This window comes from Stenella coeruleoalba (assembly GCF_951394435.1).
Source record: "Stenella coeruleoalba genome assembly, chromosome: 2".
NCBI classification, from domain to species: domain Eukaryota; kingdom Metazoa; phylum Chordata; class Mammalia; order Artiodactyla; family Delphinidae; genus Stenella; species Stenella coeruleoalba.
In genome coordinates this window covers 63059999-63084402 of record NC_137147.1, presented here as the reverse complement: position 1 = coordinate 63084402, position 24404 = coordinate 63059999, and the positions used below count along the sequence as shown (strand labels likewise).

The 24404-nt window shown below is 37.6% G+C and overlaps 1 protein-coding gene across 1 annotated transcript in view; it reads right to left on the bottom strand.

The window, feature by feature from the left end:
• BAZ1A (bromodomain adjacent to zinc finger domain 1A) overlaps positions 1-24404 on the bottom strand; it is a 94300-nt gene that overhangs the window by 47717 nt on the left and 22179 nt on the right. The window contains exons 4-6 of the mRNA XM_079914286.1: positions 10748-10891; positions 8124-8225; positions 1123-1210 (exon numbers count right to left, since the gene is read on the bottom strand). Coding sequence (XP_079770412.1) covers positions 1123-1210; positions 8124-8225; positions 10748-10891 — 334 coding nt within the window. The remainder of the gene's footprint in view (positions 1-1122; positions 1211-8123; positions 8226-10747; positions 10892-24404) is intronic.

The window sequence follows — 24404 nt, the reverse complement described above, 5'->3', positions numbered from 1 at the left end:
TATTTATTAAATAATCTATCTTGGTCTCTAGATTTGAAATGCTACTTTTCACATAGAGTAAATTCATCTATTCTTTTAATTCATATCTTTTCTTTTGATGTAACATTTACATATGATGAAATGCACAAATCTTAAGCATACAGTAGCTGATTTTTGACACATGCATACATCTCTCTAACCCATTCTTTTGCTTTTCTACTTAGTGTCTCTCTCCCAGTATGAGTTAAATATTTCTCATTAAAAAAAATCAGTTTTAGTTTCACCATTTAACTTTTTACTTAGTATACAATGTGAGGTTTCTAAACTTGATTTTTTCCCTCTGAATGGTTATGAATAAAATATAATCTATCTGCTTAGTATTGGTCTCTGAGATTCTTTTTATTATATATATATTGTTTTCCTATCTAGTAGGATCTATTTTAGCACTGTTCTTTGAATCTGTTTTTGTGAGCCAGTACTACACTATTAGAAAGCACTAGCTGCCCTACACGCATAACTTTTTTTTTTTTTTTAGCCACGTGGCTTGCGGGATTTTAGTTCCCCAACCGGGGATTGAACCCACGCTCCATGCAGTGGAAAGGTGGAGTCCTAACCACTGGACCACCAGGGATTTCTCCCCATAACTTTTCTTTTTCCAAGTTTTCCCTCTATTCTCATCTGTCTTGGTTGATCTTTTTTTTTTTTTTTTTTGCGGTACACGGGCCTCTCACTGTTGTGGCCTCTCCTGTTGCGGAGCACAGGCTCCGGACGCGCAGGCTCAGCGGCCATGGCTCACGGGCCCAGCCGCTCCGCGGCATGTGGGATCTTCCCGGACCGGGGCACGAACCCGTGTCCCCTGCATCGGAAGGCAGACTCTCAACCACTGTGCCACCAGAGAAGCCCTGGTTGACCTTTTTTACACAAGGAAAACAGTGGAAGTACTTGACCCACTCAGCAATTCTAGCAATTGCAAAAAACAGTATTTAATCCAATGAAAATTACTAAAACTGGCTCCAGATAAAAAGAGAGCTATTTTCAACCAAATTTGGAGTAACATTTCTACAATGTTACAACTTTATAACATCGCTCATTTTTCTCTTTTTTCCCCTTCTTTCCAACAAATAATATCACTGTTCCGATTACCTTAATTTTAATGATTCCATCTTGTGGTTCACAGTGTTGCTTCAGAAAAAGCTTTAGTTTATCACGAGAAAATAGGTGTTTTCTGCGGCTACAAGGGGAAAAGGAGGAGAAAGAAGAAAGTGTTAGTATCAAAGAATTCAATCTGAACTCCATCATCTCTTTTGAATGCATAACCTCAATTTCAAGCCTAGGAAAAGAAGAAAATTTCATTTTCCAATAGTAGTTATATAGAAGTTATGAGAAACTTCAAATAGAAGTATTTATGTAGAATGTTATAAAATCAGCTTGAGTGGATCTACCATAAAAGTCCATTACAAAAACAGCATATGGGGCTTCCCTGGTGGCGCAGTGGTTGAGAATCTGCCTGCCAATTCAGGGGACACGGGTTCGAGCCCTGGTCTGGGAAGATCCCACATGCCGCGGAGCAACTGGGCCCATGAGCCACAACTACTGAGCCTGTGTGTCCGCAGCCTGTGCTCCGCAAGAAGAGAGGCCGCGACAGTGAGAGGCCCGCGCACCGCGATCAAGAGTGGCCCCCGCCCGCTGAAACTAGAGAAAGCCCTCGCGCAGAAACGAAGACCCAACACAGCCAAAAATAAATAAATAAATTAATTAAAAAAAAAAACCAACAAAAAAAACCCTTTCTGTCCCCCACCCCCTGCCATAGCACTTTGATCTTTAAAAAAAAAAACAACAAAAAAAACCCAGCATATGCATTTGTTGCTTAGGAACCACTTAGAAATCAAATAAACCTCAAGGAAAATATACCACAGAGTAAACCAAATTTTATAAAATTAGATCATTCCTACAAGTCACCATTAAAATTCTTAACATAATTAAAATTCGTAGACTACCAGATATTATCACATAATACTATGTAAATCAACATTCAAAAGGATATTGTGAATAGAACTGAACATGGATTTTTATCAAATTCTAAAATATTCTGTATTTAAACATCATATGGCAGCCAACAAATTCATGGGATTAAAATTAAAGAAAGTTAGATTTATTATGATTCTAAAAATACACTATTTTTCATTTTCCCTTGCTCCCAAATTAAAAAACAGCACCACCACCACACACAGAGTAGAACAAAAAAATAACACACAAGTATTTCTGGAAAGGTTCTGGAAAGAAAGCAAATGTTTGAACTGAATTTAAAGTATTCCTTTCAAAAAAAACCAAGTTAAAAGCTTCTATGAGTAAACAAACAATATAGGAGTTTTTAAGTAGTAGCCCTCCCCCAAATATATATTCTTTTCCTAAACTACAGGAAGGACTATACGAATAAAAGGATCTGAAAAAGGATCCCAGCACCATACAGTAGCTGAGAAGGTAATTATGTTTTGATTATTGACTAAATATACTAATCCTCAAGAAATGTACTGTCCTACCTGGCACGTATTAGCCATATATTTATTTTTTAAGACTTTTTCGATGTGGACTGTTTTTAAAGTCTTTACTGAATTTGTTATTATATTGCTTCTGTTTTATATTTTTGGTTTTCTGGCCAAGAGGCTTGTGGGATCTTAGCTCCTGGACCAGGGATTGAACCCGTACACCCTGCATTGGAAGGTGAAGTTTTAACTGCTGGGCCACCAGGGAGAGTCCCTGTTTTGTTTTTTTGTTTTTTTTTAAATAAATGAAATTAAAATTAAAACTTCCGTTCCTCACTATTACTAGCCACAGTTCCACCATACTGGACAGCACACATATAACCTTTCTATCATTGCAGAAAGTTCTACTTGTCAGAGCTACTCTATCATATCAAGTCTTCCTTACAGGAATATTAACATCTCTTTATTATAGGAACAGTATTATCTTTTATTTTTTGCATCAATAACTCAAATACTTCCTCTTTTCCATATTATGTGAAGCATATTCCAGACATCATATTATTTCATCTGTAAGTTTTTCAGCATGTATCTTTAAAAGACAATGGCTCTTTAAAAAACATAACTACCAAAGGATTTCGTAAAATATTATAAATTAGTAACAATAATTCCTTAATATCATCAAATGTCCTTTCAGTGTTCAGATTTAGTTGTTTTGCTTCATTTGTACAGTTAGTATATTTGAATCAAGATCCAAATAAGGTCTGCATATTATGATGGGTTGACCTGTCTCTGAAGGTTCCCCTCTACCTCTTTTTTATTTTTTTAAGTTTTTATTGGAGTATAATTGCTTTACAATGGTGTGTTAGTTTCTGCTTTATAACAAAGTGAATCAGTTATACATATACATATAGCCCCGTATCTCCTCCCTCTTGTGTCTCCCTCCCTCCCACCCTCCCTACCCCACCCTTCTAGCTGGTAACAAAGCACCGAGCTGATCTCCCTGTGCTGAGACTGCTTCCCACTATCTATCTAGTTTACATTTGGTAGTGTATATATGTCCATACATACACTACCAGTCTCTAACTTTGTCCCAGCTTACCCTTCCCCCTCACCGTGTCCTCAAGTCCATTCTCTAGTAGGTCTGTGTCTTTATTCCTGTCTTGCCCCTAGGTTCTTCGTGACCATTTTTTTTTCTTTTGGATTCCATATATATGTGTTAGCATACGGTGTTTGTTTTTCTCTTTTTGACTTACTTCACTCTGTATGACAGACTCTAGGTCCATCCACCTCACTACAAATAACTGAATTTCGCTTCTTTTTATGGCTGAGTAATATTCCATAGTATATATGTGCCACATCTTCTTTATCCATTCATCTGTCGACGGACACTTAGGTTGCTTCCATGTCCTGGCTATTGTAAATAGGGCTGCAATGAACATTGTGGTACATGACTCTTTTTGAATTATGGTTTTCTCAGGGTATATGCCCAGTAGTGGGATTGCTGGGTCATATAGTAGTTCTATTTTTAGTTTTTTAAGGAACCTCCATACTGTTCTCCATCGTGACTGTATCAATTTACATTCCCACCAACAGTGCAAGAGGGTTCCCTTTTCTCCATACCCTCTCCAGCATTTATTATTTGTAGATTTTTTTTTTTTTTTTTTTTTTGCGTTATGTGGGCCTCTCACTGTCGTGGCCTCTCTCGTTGCGGAGCACAGGCTCCGGACATGCTGGCCCAGCGGCCATGGCTCATGGGCCCAGCCGCTCCGCGGCATGTGGGATCTTCCCGGACCAGGGCACGAACCCGTGTCCCCTGCATCGGCAGGTGGACTCCCAACCACTGCGCCACCAGGGAAGCCCTGTAGATTTTTTGATGATGGTCATTTTGACCGGTGTGAGATGATATCACATTGTAGTTTTGACTCGCATTTCTCTAACGATTAATGATGTTGAGCATCCTTTCATGTGTTTGTTGGCAATCTGTATATCTTCTTTGGAGAAATGTCTATTTAGGTCTTCTGCCCAGTTTTGGATTGGGTTGTTCTGCTTTTTTGACATTGAGCTGCATGAGCTTCTTATAAATTTTGGAGAGTAATCCTTTGTCAGTTGCTTCATTTGCACATATTTTCTCCCATTCTGAGGGCTGTCTTTTCATCTTGTTTATGGTTTCCTTTGCTGTGCAAAAGCTTTTAGGTTTCATTAGGTCCCATTTGTTTTTGTTTTTAATTCCATTTTTCTAGGAGGTGGGTCAAAAAGGGTCTTGCTGTGATTTATGTCATAGAGTGTTCTGCCTATGTTTTACTCCAAGGGTTTGTTAGTGTCTGGCCTTACATTTAGGTATTTAATCCATTTTGAGTTTACGTTTGTGTATGGTGTTAGGGAGTGCTCTAATTTCATTCTTTTACATGTAGCTGGTCAGTTTTCCCAGCACCACTTATTAGAGACGCTGTCTTTTCTCCATTGTATACCTTGACTCCTTTATCAAAGATAAGGTGACCATATGTGCATGGGTTTATCTCTGGGTATTCTATCCTGTTCCATTGATCTATACTTCTGTTTTTGTGCCAGTACCATACTGTCTTGATTACTGTAGCTTTGTAGTATAGTCTGAAGTCAGGGAGCCTGACTCCTCCAGCTCCGTTTTTCTTTCTCAAGATTGCTTTGGCTATTCAGGGTCTTTTGTGTTTCCAAACAACTAGTGAAAATTTTTGTTCTAGTTCTGTGAAAAATGCCATTGGTAGTTTGATAGGGATTACATTGAATCTGTAGATTGCTTTGGGTAATATAGTCATTTTCACAATGCTGATTCTTCCAATCCAAGAACATGGTATATCTCTCCATCTATTTGTATCATCTTTAACTTCTTTCATCAGTGTCTTATAATTTTCTGCATACAGGTCTTTTGTCTCCTTAGGTAGGTTTATTTCTAGGTATTTTATTCTTTTTGTTGCAATGGTAAATGGGAGTGCTTTCTTAATTTCACTTTCAGATTTTTCATCATTAGTGTGTAGGAATGCAAGAGATTTCTGTGCATGAATTTTGTATCCTGCTACTTTACCAAATTCATTGATTAGCTCTAGTAGTTTTCTGGTAGCATCTTTAGGATTCTCTATGTATAGTATCGTGTCATCTGTAAACAGTGATGGCTTTACTTCTTCTTTTCCGATTTGGATTCCTTTTATTTCTTTTTCTTCTCTGACCGCTGTGGCTAAAACTTCCAAAACTATGTTGAATAATAGTGGTGAGAGTGGCAGCCTTGTGTTGTTCCTGATCTTAGTGGAAATGGTTTCAGTTTTTCACCATTGAGGACGCTGTTGGCTGTGGGTTTGTCATATATGGCTTTTATTATGTTGAGTTAAGTTCCCTCTATGCCTACTTTCTGGAGGATTTTTATCATAAATGGGTGTTGAATTTTGTTGAAAGCTTTCTCTGCATCCATTGAGATGATCATGTGGTTTTTCTCCTTCGATTTGTTAATATGGTGTATCACATTGATTGATTTGCATATACTGAAGAATTCTTGCATTCCTGGGATAAACCCCACTTGATCATGGTGTATGATCCGTTTAATGTGCTGTTGGATTCTGTTTGCTAGTATTTTGTTGAGGAGTTTTGCATCTGAGGAACAGTATTATCTTTTGGTGCTAACAAAGAGCTGCAAGTCATTTAAGTCTTCTATTATCAAGTATAACTTTCCACCTTATAATTCTTTGCCTCACCAATTAAGAAGAAAATGAATTAATACAACTGTAACCAAGATCTAGCAGAATTATATTTACAGCATAAGTCAAAGAGTAAATAGAAAAGTGAAAAATATTAAATAGGGAATTACATTACATAAAAAACATATCTTGAACTAAAAACAAAAAAAAAAGGAAAAAGCTCAACAATGAATAAGGAAAACATTGGTTGTCTCAACTATGCTATTCATTAGCCCATAAACTAAATAAGTTCAAAAGTTTGAATAATTCATGAGCATTATCTTGGAAATGCTATTTTTCAATATACAATAAAGCGGAGAATGCTCCAGAGATCTTACATTAATGATAGGCCCCCAAAAACAAACAAAGAACTGCACAGACCCATACAGTTTATAGAAAGTAATATACCTGACTCAGGATCCACTCAATATTTATAATATTGTTATCACTTTTCTTTGGACTCATGAGTATATGGGTGGGGAGAGGGCAACAGGGATGAGAGAATTAGTAAAATTATTTTACATAAAACAAAATGCAAGACTGAATCCTAGGTGACAAGTTGATAGTTGGCTGATGATGTCAACTACTTACTTTCAGGTGACTAAGAGACTAACCTCAACAGGCAACAACAGGGATTTTCCTAAAATATATCAATGTAACCTAGAGCCAGTTCTTTTAAATATTAACCATTCAGTACCTCTCTTTCTCATTTTATTTTTTTATTTTTTAAATTTTATTGAAGTATAGTTTATTTACAATGTTGTGGTAATTTCTGCTGTACAGCAAAGTGATTTGGTTATACATATATATATATATTCTTTTTCGTATTCTTTTCCATTATGGTTTATCACAGGATATTGAATATAGTTCCCTGTGCTATACAGTAGGACCTTGCTGTTTATCCATTCTATACATAATAGATGTATAGAATGCAAAGCATCTACTTATCCCAAACTCCCAATCCATGCCTCCCCGATCCCCATCCCCCTTGGCAACCACAAGTCTGTTCTCTATGCCTGAGTCTGTTTTTGTTTTGTAGACAAGTTCATTTGTGTCATATATATATACGTATATATATATATATATATATATACATATATACATATTTTGTTTTTGCGGTACACAGGCCTCTCACTGTTGTGGCCTCTCCCGTTGCGGAGCAACAGGCTCCGGACGCGCAGGCTCAGAGGCCATGGCTCACGGGCGCAGCCGCTCCGCAGCATGTGGGATCTTCCCGGACCAGGGCACGAACCTGTGTCCCCTGCATCAGCAGGTGGACTCTCAACCACTGCGCCACCAGGGAAGCCCTGTGTCATATTTTAGATTCCACATATAAGAGATATCACATGATGTTTGTCTTTCTCTGTCTGACAATTCACTTAGTATAATAATCTCTAGGTCCATCTACGTTGCTGCAAATGGCATTATTTCATCCTTTTTATGGCTGAGTAGTATTCCATTGTATATATATACCACATCTGCTTTATCCATTCATCTGTCAAAGGACACTTAGGTTGTTTCATGACTACCTCTATCTTTTGATTAGGTCACAAACAGGAATTTTTAAACATACTCATTTTTTGTTATTAAACTTCCTCAGAAATGGGCAGAGACTGATCAGATGTTTGTGTCTAATGAACATAATATTACAAATGTGACGTACTTCTAAGCACCAGGTTTCTCAGCTTTGAAAACTGAGTTCTCTCATGAGAAGTGCTTCATAAATAGAATCCTTCTTAATTTTTTAGATGTGAAGACTATCTGGAGTTAGTTACTAAACTAGACAAAGGGCTCATGGTTCATTAGGAATCACATTATCAGTCTATGAGCATATAAATATACATGTATTTTAAAAAGGGAAGCAATCACTCGCTACTACCCATTTGTTCCACATCAAATCTCCTTAACTGAACATAATTATTCTACTTTAAACTACCATACAGAAGATATGGAATTTTACCTGATTTGTGTTGCTTTAACAATAGCACACTCATACAATTCTTTTTTAGTGGGTTGCACCTTGTACTTGAATAATAAGGGATCAATTGTATCTTTCTTCTTCCTAAAAAGAGCAAAGACACAAAATAAGTTAATAATTTGTTTGGGGGACTTCCCTGGTGGTGCAGTGGTTAAGAATCCACCTGCCAATGCAGGAGACATGGGTTCGATCCCTAGTCCAGGAAGATCCCACATGCCGCAGAGCAACTAAGCCCGTGTGCCACAACTACTGAGCCTGCGCCCTGGAGCCCATGCACTGCAACTACTGAGCCCACGCGCCACAATTACTGAAGCCCACGTGCCTAGAGCCCATGCTCTGCAACAAGAGAAGCCACTGTAATGAGAAGCCCACGCACCACAACGAAGAGTAGCCCTGCAACTAGAGAAAGTCCGCATGCAGCAACAGAGACCCAACTCAGCCAAAAATAAATAAAAAATTTAAAAAAAAATTTGTTTGGAAACATGATATTTTACATGAAATCTAGTTTCTAAGGACATACTATAACAGAATCTAATGCATTTTAATTTTAATTATGATTTTATAAGTTACTGATATGCCTCACTATTTTATTAGCCAAAATAGCACAGAGCACTATTTTATGTTAGGTAGGTACTTTAATTACTCATTCAATAAATTTTCCTTGGGTGAAGAAATTAACTCCAGATGAATAAGCAGGCTCTCCAGTTTAGGCTAGATAAATCTATAAACAGCTCTTGGATTTACTTTTAAACCATTTTTAGCTACGTAATCTAAGAGCAAAAGTGGAGATAGTGTAGTTTACCCTGTTTCAAGAACTAGCAAAGAGGCTACACATTTAATTCCCACCCCTACCAATTTCTCATTTTTTCTTCTCTTTTGAGGGTATATTCATTCATGCATCCATCCATTCACTAAATAGTTAAGAGCTTACAATGTGCCAAATACTAAAGAATAAGGATTCACTGGTGAACAAAATAGAAATACAGCGGGGAGACAAACAAAACAGACGACAGGGTAGGTGGTAAGTGCTATGAAGGGAACAGAGTGCAGAGTGAAAGGTCTCTAGTTCATATAGGGTGATGATCCCTGATAAATTGACCAGGTAGGCCTTCCAAGAAGTTGACATTTAAGCAGAGATCTGAAAAAAATGAGGGAGCAACCCATGAAAAAACTCTTGGGGAAATGAGTTTTTACAGGAAGAGAGAAAAGTGTAAAGGTCCTGAGGGGAAGGCATGCATGGTTTGCACAAGAAGCAGAATCAACAGGGAGAAAAAGAGGAAGGTTCAGTCAGAGAGGCAGCAGCAAGGCCAGACTATGGGTTATCATTAAGGGCTTTCAATTTTACTTTGAGTAAAGACACCAGAGGAGGGACTTCCCTGGTGGCGTAGTGGTTGGGAATCCACCTGCCAATGCAGGGAACATGGGTTTGATCCCTAGTTCGGGAAGATCTCACATGCCTCAGAGCAACTAAGCCCGTGTGCCACAACTACAGAGCCTGCGCGCCACAACTACTGAGCTCAAATGCTGCAACTACTGAGGCTCGCGCGCCTAGAGCCCTGCTCCGCAACTACAGAGGCCACCAAAATGAGGAGTCCGCACACCGCAACAAAGAGTGGTCCCTGCTCGCTGCAACTAGAGAAAGCCCTCACGCAGCAACGAAGACCCAATGCAACCAAAAATAAATAAATTAATTTTTTTAAAAAAGAAAAAAGACACCGGAGGATTCTGAATAATGGGGTGATAATGATTTAACTTACACTTCAGAAGGATCATTCTGGCTGGGATGAGGGGAACAGAGTGCAAACAGGGATACCAGTTAGAAAGCTAATGCAATAAAACTAAGTGAGAAAAATGTTGGCAGTACAGACTAAGAGGGTAGTGGTGGCAGTAGAGAGAAGTGGTTAGATTCTGGAAAAGCTGCCTCTGTGAATGCAACTGTATATGTAAAGGGGATATAAGTGGGGGTTATAGAGAAGAAAATGATATGAAAGGATGATAAAGAGAAGCACTGGGCAATTGGGTAATGAAAGTAAGATACAGTCAAAGTGATATAAATACAGTACACACACTGCAGACAGTGCCAATCTATATGGATTTATATGATTTTTCTCCAAGAGCACGCAGCTGACCAAAGCTGTCAATTGACTAAATCTCAGAAACTTACAGAGTTTCTTTACTATATGCACCATAAAGTGAATAATAAAGGACAGAATGAATTTTCCCAGGTAAACAAAAGTGGAGTGTATAACTGAATGAAGTGAGCTTCAATTGTTCTTGTGCAGCTGACTAGAATTAACTAGGTAAGTTTCAGTTTTTGCAAATTCTAAGGTGTTGTTGAACCATATGGTTTAGATACATAGTATCCAGTGTATGACTAGAAAGGAAGAGAAAATATTATTTCAATGGGATATCAGTACCCAATCTGACATACATACATACTTACTTAAATAAATAAATACATACATACATACTTATTTATTTAGGCTGTGCCACATGGCTTGTGGGATCTCAGTTCCCCGACCAGGGATTGAACCCGGGCCTTTAGCAGTGAAAGCGTGGACAGCCAGGGAATTCATACATTTTAAAAATTATTAAAAATCACTTACCCATTTTGAAAAGAACTGTCTTGTGTTTCTGAATCATCACTATCACTGATGATAATAGTTTCTCCATCTATATTGCTGACATGTCCATTAGCAAAACCATTTTGGTGTGATGGAGGGAGGACTTCCAAAATCCTACACTGTAACCTGAAAGAAAATGATACATTTAAAAATGCAAATCACTTGATATTTTATAATCAAACATTTCAGAGCAATCTATTTTGAACAAATGAAAAGCAATTTTGTAGAAACTATGGCTGATTACTATAACCAATTTAATAAAAGAGAAAATCTGTAACATCCAATTTAAGTAAAGGTTAGCTACGATTTAACACAATACAAGACTATTTTAAAAGTCAATTTATCATGATTCTTAGCAATTATATTCATCACTAAAGTTACTGTTTAGAAAATCAAGTACTGGCATAATATCTCATTATACAGATTAGGCCTTACAAGAGTTTTTCAAAGCATTCAGTATTTTAAATTCTGAAATTCTCCTGATCATAACCTTTTTTATTCTCTTTGTAACTTATATTGTGATTTCTGATCTCTGGAAAGCTTCCTATTCACTAACTCTACCCTATTTTGGCTTCCCTTACCTCTGCCTGCTGTATCTGGATTTTATAGGCTGCAATTTCAGACTCACTCACCACAACTGAAATATTTCTCAATCTCATTTTTACTGTGCCCATTTTCAACTGATAAATAATTTAAATTTGCTATAGCCATACAATGGAACATTATTCAGCAAAAAAACAGGAATGAAATACTGATGCACTCTATAGTATGCATGAACCTTTAAAACATTATGGTAAATTAAAGAAACCAGACGGAAAAGGCCATATAATATATGACTCCAGGGACTTCCCTGGTGGTGCAGTGGTTAAGAATCCGCCAGCCAACGCAAGGGACATGGGTTCGATCCCTGGTCCAGGAAGATCCCACATGCCGTGGAGCAACTAAGCCCCTGTGCCACAACTACTGAGCCTGGGCTCTAGAGCCCGTGAGCCACAACTACTGAGCTTGCATGCTGCAACTACTGAAGCCCACGCGCCTAGAGCCCGTGCTCCGCAACAAGAGAAGCCACAGCGATAAGAAGCCCACGCTGTGACAAAGTGAGAGAGTGGCATGGACATATATACACTACCAAACGTAAAACAGATAGCTAGTGGGAAGCAGCCGCATAACACAGGGAGATCAGCTCAGTGGTTTGTGACCACCTAGAGGGGTGGGATAGGGAGGGTGGGAGGGAGGGAGACGCAAGAGGGAAGAGATATGGGAACATATGTATATGTATAACTGATTCACTTTGTTATAAAGCAGAAACTAACACACCATTGTAAAGCAATTATACTCCAATAAAGATGTTGGGAAAAAAAAAAAAAAAAGAAGCCCATGCACTGCAATGAAGAGTAGCCTCCCACTCGCCGCAACTAGAGAAAGCCGGAACGCAGCAACGAAGACCCAACGCAGCCAAAAATCGATCAATAAATAAATTTTTAAAAATTAAAAAAAAAAAGATTCCATTTATATGAAATATCCAGAATAGGGAAATCCATAGAGACAGAAAGTAGATGAGTGGTTACAAGTAGTTTGCCCTTTTGCTTACATGTTTTCAAAATACATTTTTGCATTTACAGCCAAAACAGAATCATACAATTCCAGAAAGACAAACAATATATTCAGAGCTGATTCATTTTGGGAAGCTGGTGGATTTTTACAAGGTAATTGCACTTATTTTCATTAGTGTACATTTTAGCGTATGCTTGCTTATATTCTCCTTTAGGAGAACATCTTTAGTATCCCCAACAAAGTCTAATATTGCTATTAGGCACAGAGAAAATCAGGACCATGGATTTCCTGCTAGGAACTTGGCACTATACACTATTAGAAGAAACTAAGTGGTTCCACAGCACCCTGAGGTTTAAGAATCAACAAAATGTAGACTATATGGGTGAATCTAAAACTCTCAAAGCATCTTATCTTCCCCCCTCAACTCACTTCCTCTCACTCTGAGACTTATACACATTCAATTAAAAGTATCATATATGGGGACTTCCTGGTGACGCAGTGGTTAAGAATCTGCCTGCCAATGCAGGGGACACGAGTTCGAGCCCTGGTCCAGGAAGATCCCACATGCCGCGGAGCAACAAAGCCTGTGTGCCACAACTGCTGAGCCTGTGCTCTAGAGCCCATGCTCTGCAACAAAGAGAAGCCACCGCAATGAGAAGCCCGTGCACCGCAACAAAGAGAAGCCCCTGCTCGCTGAAACTAGAGAAAGCCTGCGTGCAGCAACAAAGACCCAATGCAGCCAAAAATAAATTAATTAATAAAAAAAGTATCATATATGACTCCCGAATAATTTGCTCCTAAAAAAAGAATTGATTAAAGAGAGAAAAGACTCAAATTACTAAAACCAGAAGTAAAGCTGGAAAAGATTATAAGAGAATACCATGGGCAACTATATGCTGACAAACTGGATAACCTAGATGAAATGGACAAATTCTTAGAAACATACAAATTGACTCAAGAAGAAATAGAAAATCTAAGTGCATCTGTAACTATTAAGAGGGTTGAATCAGTAATCAAAAATATCCCAAGGACTTCCCTGGTGGCGCAGTGGTTGAGAGTCCGCCTGCTGATGCAGGGGACATGGGTTCGTGCCCCGGTCCGGGAGGATCCCACATGCCGCGGAGTGGCTGGGCCCATGAGCCATGGCCGCTGAGCCTGCGCGTCCGGAGCCTATGCTCCGCAACAGGAGAGGCCACAACAGTGAGAGGCCCGTGCACCGCAAAAAAAAAAAATTTAAAAAAAAAAATAAATAAATATCCCAACAAAGAAAAGCCCAGGACCAGATGGCTTCATTGGTGAGTTCTACCAAACTTCTAAAGAATTAATACCAATTTTTCTTAAAATCTTCCAAAAGATTGAAAAGGAGAGAACAGTCCTTAACTCACAAGGTCAACATTACCCTGATACACAAACCAGACAAAGATATGGCAACACATATAAAGAACTCTTAAAACTCAAAAAAAAAAGAGAAAAAAATCCAATTCAAAAATGGTCAAAGAACCTAAATAGACACTTCTCCAAAAAGGATACAAATGGCAATAAGCACATGAAAAAAATCCTCAGCATCATTAAGTCATAAAGGGAATGCAAAATCAAAACTGTAATGAAATACCATTTCATACCCACTAAGATGGCTATTATTAAAAAATATGGAAAATAAAGAGTATTGGGGAGGATATAGAGATATTGGAACCCTCATGCATTACTGGTGGGGATGCAAAATGGTGCAGCTGCTGTGGAAAACAATATGGCAGTTCCTAAAAAAATTAAACACACAATTATCATATGACTCAGCAATTCCCCTTCTATGTATATACCCAAAAGAACTGAAAATAGGAACTCAACAGACACCTGTACGCCAATGTTCACAATGACATTATTCACAATAGCCAAAACACAGAAACAACTCAAGTATCTATCAACAAATGAATAGACTAAAAAATGTGGTATATACACATACAATGGAATAGTATTAAACCATAAAAAGGGATGAAATTCTGATACATGTTACAACACAGATGAACCTTGAAAACATTATGCTCAGTGAAATAAGCCAAACACACACAAAAACAAATATTGTATGAATCCACTTACACGAAGTATCTAGAATAGGCAAATTCATGGAGACGTAAAGTAGAATAAAGGTTACCAGGGGCAGGAAGGAGGGAGAAATGGGGAGTTATTGCTTAATGGGTACAGAGTTTCTGTTTGGGATGATGAAAAAGTTCTTGAAATAGTAGTGATGGTTACACAACACTGTGAATGTACTTACTGCCACTTAATTATACACTTAAAAATGACTACAATGGTAAAGTTCATGTTTATTTACCACAATTAAAAAAAATTTTTTTTTGTCCTAAGAGTAAAGCTGAAGAAGGCCCAATTACCAAGCCGACATTGGTAGCAAATGGAAATGGTGTCAAAAGAACTGCAAGCTAACTTTCGCCACTGGCTGACAGAAATAAACCAGTGTTTCTAAAGAGGAACAACTATAGGAAATTATATCAGGCAATTATGTAGTCTAATGGTTAAAAGGTTCTGTAATTTAGTGACATGAACTGCACGAAAATAAGGAAGGAATCAAATGGACCCACTTCTGAAGGGCCTAGGTATGACATCCAGGGGTCATATGGCTCAGGGTTCCAGGAGGTGATAAAGGAAGCTTTTCAGTGAACCTGTGACAAGGTTCTTCAAGTTAGAAAAAGAGATAGTTTTCACTTGGCAGAGTCCAGGTGAGTGCCCCTAAGTGGCAGCAGTGGTTGTCATCAGAGAAAAAGTAAACGGGTCTACGCTGGGCACAGGAACGGTTGGTGTGGCGCCTAAAATGGTCTGACAGTCCATTGAAGGGAATAGTCTATCATCCCAGTAGGGCCCACAGAGCTACAATAATTTAAGAACTAATTCATTTAAGACTAACAGAAAATTAACAGAAATACAATTCTCTGACAGAGGAATAAGGGAGAAGGAAACCAGTACAGCTTAGAGACATTGTCTATAATGTAGTAAATGTTTTATATATAAATTATCCTGGTTATTTTCAATGCTACTATTAACTTTGTACCACACCCAAACCACAGGTCAATTCTTGCTAATCTAATCAAGGCTAGGCCTCTCACTAGTGCTTAGCTAAACTTCAGTTAACTGCAAGATGTCAGGTCAGCACGTTCTAACAGATTTCCAAAGAGACTTAGTCTATGTCTTTCAAATCCACTTGCTACAATTTCTTGGTCCTAGGGAGTCCAAAGAAGACTGGGGGGTGTAAAAAAGGTTAAAGAATCGCGAATCAAGACCCAGCTAGTGGGTCTTGGAGAGTACAGAAACTCTAAATTAATGTTATGCTCCATTCTTTGAGGACAGAGTGGAGACTGACAATCAAAGACAGGTCCTTATTATTATTAGCGTTCCTGTGTGCCAGATAAGTATATCACTTTCACATATTTCTCTCCTCATATCAACTCTGCAAGGTATACGTTTTTCAGTAGATGAAATTCAGGGTCAGAGAAGTTAAAGCATTTGTTTATGGTCAGACAACCAGTAACAGTACAGCCAAAACTTTTAACTATTTGGCTCTGAAGCCCATATATTTTCTAATCTTCCACTCTACTACTGGAGTTGAGGGGTAACACAACACTATACTGACCCAAGGGTATTTCAGAGCTTTAAGTCCAGGTAGTCAAGAGGCACTTTGGGAGCCTCTCCAAAACACATTTCAAACTTAAACATGTTTCAGAGTGAAAGCAAGTCTGTAGAACAGCAGCAAGCACAGAATGAGGCTAGAGCAGAAGTTAGCCATAAATTTCTAATAGTGACCAGCTAAACATGGAAATAGCCTTTTATGAGAATATTCTGGAATGGTATATATATCTCCCCCCAAAAGTTGTTTTTGTTTTAATAGTCATTTAACAATAGTTATAGTTCAATTTATATCTCAAAATACAAATTCATTAAAACAAAAGCAAATTCTAGAACTGAAACATATGCAGAATATTTGCAAGGCATTTGGGTAGAAGATAAATAATTAACAGCAAAAGGAAAGAAGAATAGAAACCTGGGGAGGCCTACTTGACATAAAAGGACTGCCCCTCTCTGTTTGGGTCTCTAAAAATAGAATATGCTGAATCTATGGCATGCTTCACATCTGCTCACCTGTGCTGCCTCATTAACCTTTTATTTTCTTGTAATACAGGTGCCAAGAACATTTATTTTTAAAATGCTATGCTTGAATAATTACTTCAACTTTATAGGTAGAAACAGAGTAAACCTACTTAATTTGAAGTTTAGAGTTAAAAAAATTCAAGTTAAAGAGGTTAAGTGATACCTCATTTTAAATGGAGGAAACTAGACCACTCAAGTCTGCCTACTTCAAACAAAAAGACTGAATTATGTTGATTACTTGTCAGTGGGGAAGAAGCAGTCAGAAAACGTTGCTTTGTTTGTAACCTCTCACTTTTTAGACAAACTGATCAGAGCAGCTCAAAGAATGTTTCATTTTAAACTGTTCTGAGACTCTTTATGGACCAGAGAACCACATCTTCTTATTTCTCCAGTTGGCATTTGACCTATTATAAGCCTAAATATCATAAGACAACTAGAATCATTAGATTCTTGCTAAAAACTAAATCTGTTATTAAAAGATATATATAATACAAATAAAAATCTTTGGAAAGAAAATTCTAGATATAAGATATATGGGTTAAATCCTACATATCTCTAAAGTTTCAAACATCTGGATATTATCAGTATACTGTTTAAACCCTTTAGTATTCAAAATTATCATCTTAAAGCCACATGAGTTAGTTTGGTTAAGGTATCAACCAAATTAATGAAAGCCTCACCAAAATACTTTAAAATTCCAATTAGTGTATTCAAATTAATAGATATTCAAAGTGTTTGCGGTCTCAGCTTTATGTTGATCTGACATACTGATGCCAACAGAGATGATACCCTCGTGAGGAGGCAAGACAAACACACGCAGATCAGAGAAAACAAAAACATTAAATATAATGAAAAGCCACCACAGACTTAGCAGCAAGTGACTTCTGTTTCAAAATGATAATAGAATTTTAGAACACTTAACTTGGACTCAGTGTGAAGGATGGATAGCAAAGGAAGAGAAGCAGGCTTCTTGCCTTTCCTCTATCTTGCTGCCATCCTGAACAAGGAAAACAATGGTCACAACCTTGGGATGACAGAGCAGAAAACAGGAAAAAGCCTGGGTTCCTGACAACTTTGTAGACCTGCCCTAACACTACAACTTAAGTACTTAGTTTTACATGAGAGAGAAATTTCTATTTTGTTAATGCCCCTAAAGTTTTTCCTATTATAGGCACCCAAGTCAAATTCCAGCTGAGGAAAAGCAATATAAGCAATGTATTAGGTATACTAGGTATTTCTATTAAACAGTAATCAGTTTATAACCTGATCTATGTTAAATTTATTTTGAGTCAGAGTACCGCATTCTTCAACTCAGCCAAAAATGCTGAATAAGATTTTCAAACTTGAAAGTTATCGTGTCACTGGCAATACAGATTTTTTTCAAGTCATATTTGTTTCAGAAAACAAAGTCTGAAGTAGAAAAATAAATTTAACCACCTATGATTTGTGGGTGTGGCATAAGAGCAACATGAGGGATCCCTGCAGTGACAGAAATATTCTGTACTGTGACTATATTAATGTGAATATCCTGGTTGTGATACTGTACCACTGGGGGAAATTCTGTATTATTTTACAACTCCATGTGATTCTACAGTTATCTCAAAATAGAAAGTTTAGTTTAAAAATGCTAATGATAAACATTAGGAAAATATCAACTCCAATTAAAAGCATTCACATCACGGGGGAAAAAAATCAATAAAAGACGAAAGTAATGTATATGTATCACTAAAAAGCTACAGTAAATAATGACGTATTTTTGGCAGGATAGCCATACAGCTCAATAGAAGGGAGTCCAGAAATAGACCCAAAATTCCATTTATATTCATATTCTGGAAGGGGCAAAATTATAAGGACAGTAAACAGATCAGTGGTTGCTAGAGTCTGGAAGATGAGGGCAAGGGGGGACTACAGAGAGGCACAAAGGCCACTGGAGGGAGTATGGGTTCGATCCCTGGTTGGGGAACTAAGACCCTGCAAGCCATGCAGTGCAGTCAAAAAAAAAAAAAAAAAAAAAGGGCACAAAGGAAGGTAGTAAAAATGTGTGATGGGTTACACGACTATGTATCAAAAGTCAGAGTCAGAGCTACACAATAAAAAGGATAAATTATATCATAAGGAAGTAATATACTTTAAGCCTTATTAATTTAGACTACTTAGGATAAAGGCCTATCTGAATATGTTATTTAATTTAAATTATCCTTTAACTTAAAAGTAAAACATTTATTCCTTTTCTTAAAACAATATATACAAAAATGGCTAACTGAAGTAGGTCTACTTGTTAGAACTTACTGAAGCATAGATGGGTCCTGCTATACTTATCAGAAGACTAGCCAGAGAGTTCTTCGTAATGCAAAAACTCCATAAAGGGAGTCCTTTTCTATAATTTGTTTCCGTTTCAACTATAAACATAATAACAATTCATCTTAAAATGTCTATTTTTCATGGAAAGAAATTCAATATATTGTTGTTCTCTCTTACAATGTGAGATAACCAAATCAAATAAAGTCAGATGATTTATGTACATCAAAATACAGTGCATAGGGCTTCCCTGGTGGTGTAGTGGTTAAGAATCTGCCTGCCAATGCAGGGGACACCGGTTTAAGCCCTGGTCTGGGAAGAGCCCGCATGCTGCGGAGCAACTAAGCCCGTGCGCCATAACTACTGAGCCTGTGCTCTAGAGCCCGCGAGCCACAACTACTGAAGCCCACGCACCTAGAGCCCGTGCTCCGCAACAAGAGAAGCCACCGCAGCTACAGAAAGCCCGCGCACAGCAACGAAGACCCAACACGGCCAAAAGTAAATAAATTAAATAAATAAATTTATGAAAAAAAATACAGTGTACAAAAAATAACTACAAGAATTTGCAAAGAAATTATTATATAACTAACAAATTAAGATGACAAAATTATACTTATTACTTCCGGCATTCTCGAATTTTTTGAGCTGGAAGCTCGAACAAAATAACCCGAATATTTTCTATTATCCTTATGGTCAATAAGCATTCTTAATATGACAACAATGAAATCAACATGCTGACTGACTGACTGACTAGAAGTAGATAAAGTAAGATACAAAAACATCTTTATAAAGATAAACGGTAAACATCAGCCCATTCTAATGGCCAATCACAGCAAATGATTAATGGAGCACTAAATTAATTTAGCATTACAGTACCTTTTATTCATTCTATTTCAATGTTGGTGATATATTCACTAGTCAAGTAAGACTTACCCTATGCCCTTTTTTTCCAGCTTTATTGAGAAATAATTGACATATATCACTGTATAAGCTTAAGGCATACAGCATGATGGTTTGATTTATACATATTGTGAAATGATTACCACAATAGGTTCAGTTAACATCCAACAACTCATATAGTTAAAAAAAAAAAGAAAAAAAATTCTCCTTGTGATGAAAATTCTTAGGATTTAATCTCAACAACTTTCCTATATATCATGTATCAGTGTTAACTATAGTCATCATGTTGTACATTACATCCCTAGTACTTACTTAAAACTAGAAGTTTGACCCTTTTGACTACCCTTCCTCCAATTCCCCTCCTCTCTATGTCCTCTTAATGTATTTATCTTATTTAGTCCTTCATTAGTCCTTCATATGTATTTTACTTATCTTTGCCCTACAAATTCTATTCCTACTACCAACAGACTATATAATGCTTGAGAACAATAAGTACTAATGCTTTTCTCATATTTGATTATCTGCTTGCATCTAACACAGTGGTTTTTCAGAGAAGACACTGAATTTAATTGGCTAAAACAAAAAATGACTCAAAACTATCCCATCAAGCTTTATTTTCTTTACAGCACTAATCAGTATCTGAAATTATCCTGATTTGTGTTTTTCTCTCTTGCACTTGAATATAAGTCCCTAGTCCTTGTCTTATTCACTACCCTCTTCCCAATACCTACAATAGCATTGAGCACACAATGTTTATTGAATGAATCACAAAAAATTTGGCTTTGTGTATACCTTAAGTACTAAATCAGAATATTCCCTACCACCTCTAAGAAAAAGTCATAAGGGGCTTCCCTGGTGGCGCAGTGGTTGGGAGTCCACCTGCCGATGCAGGGGACACGGGTTCTTGCCCCGGTCCGGGAAGATCCCACATGCCATGGAGCGGCTGGGCCCGTGAGCCATGGCCGCTGAGCCTGCGCTCCGCAAGGGGAGAGGCCACAGCAGTGAGAGGCCCGCATACCAAAAAAAAAAAAAAAAGAAAAGAAAAAGTCATAAGTAATTGCATTTTTCATCCCTGGAAATTGTTCCAAAAGATAGAAAAACAATAAATAAATAAAAATTCTGGGACTTCCCTGGTGGTCCAGTGGTCAAGCACCCACCTTCCAAAGTAGGGGACGCGGTTCGATCCCTGGTTGGGGAACATGCCATGGGGCAACTAAGCCCGTGTGCCACAACTGCTGAGCCCGTGTGCTCTGGAGCCCCCGCGCCACAACTAGAGAGAAACCCGAGCGCCCCAACAAAGATCTTGCATGCCGCAACTGTGACCCGATGCAGCCAAATAAATAAATAAAAATAAATACTTTAAAAATCCTATGAAAAAAATAATTTTAAAAATTCTATTTTTCCCCATGCTTGCAGTCACCTTTTGTTGCCACTAGATAGCATTCTTTCACCTGCAAGCAAAATATTTGAAAAGAAGAAAGCTTAATCAGCTCAGAATGCAGAAGTAAAATAATTAAGGCACCCTCTGATGAGCACAGTGGTTAAAAATATAAATAGCAGGAGAACCTGTTTAAATGAAGGAGCTTTTTTCCCTTTGAATCAATGATCATAAAATGATGCTGATTTTCAGACACTCAACAATATGGATCACTCAGAGTGAATGATCAAAAGCGTAATCTAACCACATTATATACAATCCTATGTTGCTTCACACTTTGAAAGAAATTATAAAATGCGCAAATAAAGTGAAAAGCAAATAGTGAGTAATCAATAAGTACATTCAATTTATCATCTTTCCATCCTGCTTAAGGGCTATCTTTTAGTATTTCTTTCACACTCATTCCGCCCACACAGAAGCACTGCTTGTGCTTGATAACTTCATCACTTGTGACCTTGGGCAAGTTTTAGTTAATTAAGCTCTGTGTATGAACTCCTCAACTGTAAAATAAGCAAATGAGCACCTATCACATATGGCTGTTGCGGAAATTAAATAAGATAGTATAAGTAAAAAGCTTAGAACAGTGCCTGGCATACAATAAGCTCTCAAAAGTTTACTGGTATTGTCATCATCTCCCTAAAATGACATACAGTGAACTCTGAAGAACAGTGACTGTGATGTAAGAAAATTAGGGACTGGCTACAAAAAAAGATGAGTCATCACAGCTGGCAGGCTCTTCACTTGTCCCTGACAAGCACAGGAAGGATCTAACATTTACTGAGTGCTTTATGTGCCAGGCACTATGCTGGGCTCCTAAAAAATATTAACCACTGTGACAGACTGTTGCAGTTATGGCCCCCACTGAGTCATAGGCCTCCTTGATCCCCCCGCCTACACATTAAGTCTGGATTTGCTCATGTGACTTGCTTTGGTCAATGGAACACTAGCAAACATTGAGCAAGCTGAGGCTTGATATGTGCTTGCACATTGGAGCTTTGCCTTCTCTTGCTGCTGGGAACTCTATTCCTACCCTGGGAACAAGTTTGAATTAGCCTCCTGAAGGATAAGAGAGGCCACATGAAAATACCCACCCCAGTCTGAGGCCTTTGACATGTCAGTAAGGCTAGAGTAAGCGACCTAGACAATACAGCCCCAGACAATAAGAGCATTCCAGCCCACTATGGAATCATGAGACTATTGATTTAGGCCACTAAGTTTTGGGGGTGGTCTGTTATGCAGCAAAAGCTAACTAATACAACCGCTATACGAATGTAGATATTACTTGCTTTACAGATTAGTAAAGAAGATTCCCAGAACGAGTAACTCAGTTTGGCTCCAAAGGCTTTTTCCACCATACCAAGCCACATCTACATGCTATACTCTGAGGTTCTAGATTAAAAGGGTATCTCTGGGGACTTTATTCATTAACCCTTATTTCAGCAGTAATCTTTCCTCTCTACCAGGAGTCAGCACACTATGGCCAATGGGCCAGATTCAACTCACTGCCTGTTTTGTGTGGTCTACGAGCTAAGAATGGCTTTTACATTTTTAAGTGGCTTAAAATAAAAATAAGAATATTTTGTGACATGTGAAAATAACATGGAATTCAAATTTCAGTGTTTATAAATAATTACTAGAATACAACCATGCTCATTCATGTATTGTCTGTGGCTGCTTCTGCACTGTAACAGCAGAGTTGGCTGGCTGTGACAGAGACCATACGGACATTGAAGTCTATAATATTTCCTATCTGGCCCTTTATTTTTTAAAAAGTGTGCCAACCTCTACTCGGAATTATTCTCTTGGCATGTGTTTTTGAGTTAAACATAGGATTTTGCCTGGCCTTTAGTGATGAGCAGACTTTTTTTGTACTTTTATCTCTCCTTTTCCTTTCATTGAAAATTATTTTAGCTTATGTCATTTCTCTTAGATCTCTTTTAACTTTAATCTTTGGACAATCTCTGAATTTGTCTAAGAAAGGCAGATAACCCCATTTTATTTATTTATTTTTTGAATTTTATTTATTTTTTTATACAGCAGTTTCTTATTAGTTATCCATTTTATGCATTTTAGTGTATACATGTCAATCCCAATCTCCCAATTCATCCCACCACCACGCCCCCGCCGCTTTCCCTCCTTGGTGTCCATACGTTTGTTCTCTACATCCGTGTCTCTATTTCTGCCCCAGATAACCCCATTTTTAAAATGGTTAGTCAGAACCACTGTGATCTTATATTGGCCAAATGGAACAGACCATAAAGGAGGTAGAAGATGATGTAGGAGAGAGATTTTATTCAGAAGACCTCTAACTTCCCAGACCTGAACCTGTGTAATAACCATGTAGAAATGGACTTCCCTTTTATTCCTAACAGGGATTTCAGGACAGAAGTAGCTATACTATATATATACACATATAGTATATATAGCTATATATATAGGTGCAGTATATATAGTATATATACTATATATATAGCTAGACTATATATATAGTCTTCTCTCTTTTGTGAGATTCGTCTCTAATATTCTCCTGCCATAGTGAACTAAGAACTTCAGGACTACTACTAGTCTACTTCACCATCCTGCTGCTAACCAGTTCAACGAGACACAAATTGAAGTAAACACTGTTTTCCTTTTATAATAGAAAAGAGGTGAACCTTAATTTACTTGCCATCCCCCATTTTTATCACTTTTCTTACTACAGTAAGACTCCCACAATAAAGACCTTAAGTCCTGGTAGAGACTCAGCTGACTCTTTGCACTTGGTATTAGTGCAGAGGATCAATAAAGAGGTTGCCATAGAAACCAACTACCCTCCTCCAACATTTACCATCCAAAGACTTTTGAGAGGCATTAGGCAAATCCTCCTAATGGCCAATGCAAATTTGAAGGTCCTGAGAACACTGAAGAAAATGAATACATTTGTATGATCAGTCTAAACTTCACTGAACTATTTTGTTAAGAATCGAGCAGTTGAATCCATAAATATTTACAACAGAAGCTTTATATGTTATTTGAATTAAACACTTTAGAAAAACAAATTCATTTTCATTTATTTTTGTGGCTACTTAATAGGGATTTTTAGGATATAAAAAGGGTTTCCCAGGATGGCCTCCAATATATATTATTATACAAGTAAATAAGGATTCTAAATTTTAACTGTTCAACTTGCAACAACAATCCAGCACTCAGTCAGGCTGTAAGTCTGGGTCTCTGATACATACAACAATATATATCTAAAGAAGATTCTAACTAGGAATTCCAAAGAAAGAACAGCTGTCCCAAATAGCCTTTTTT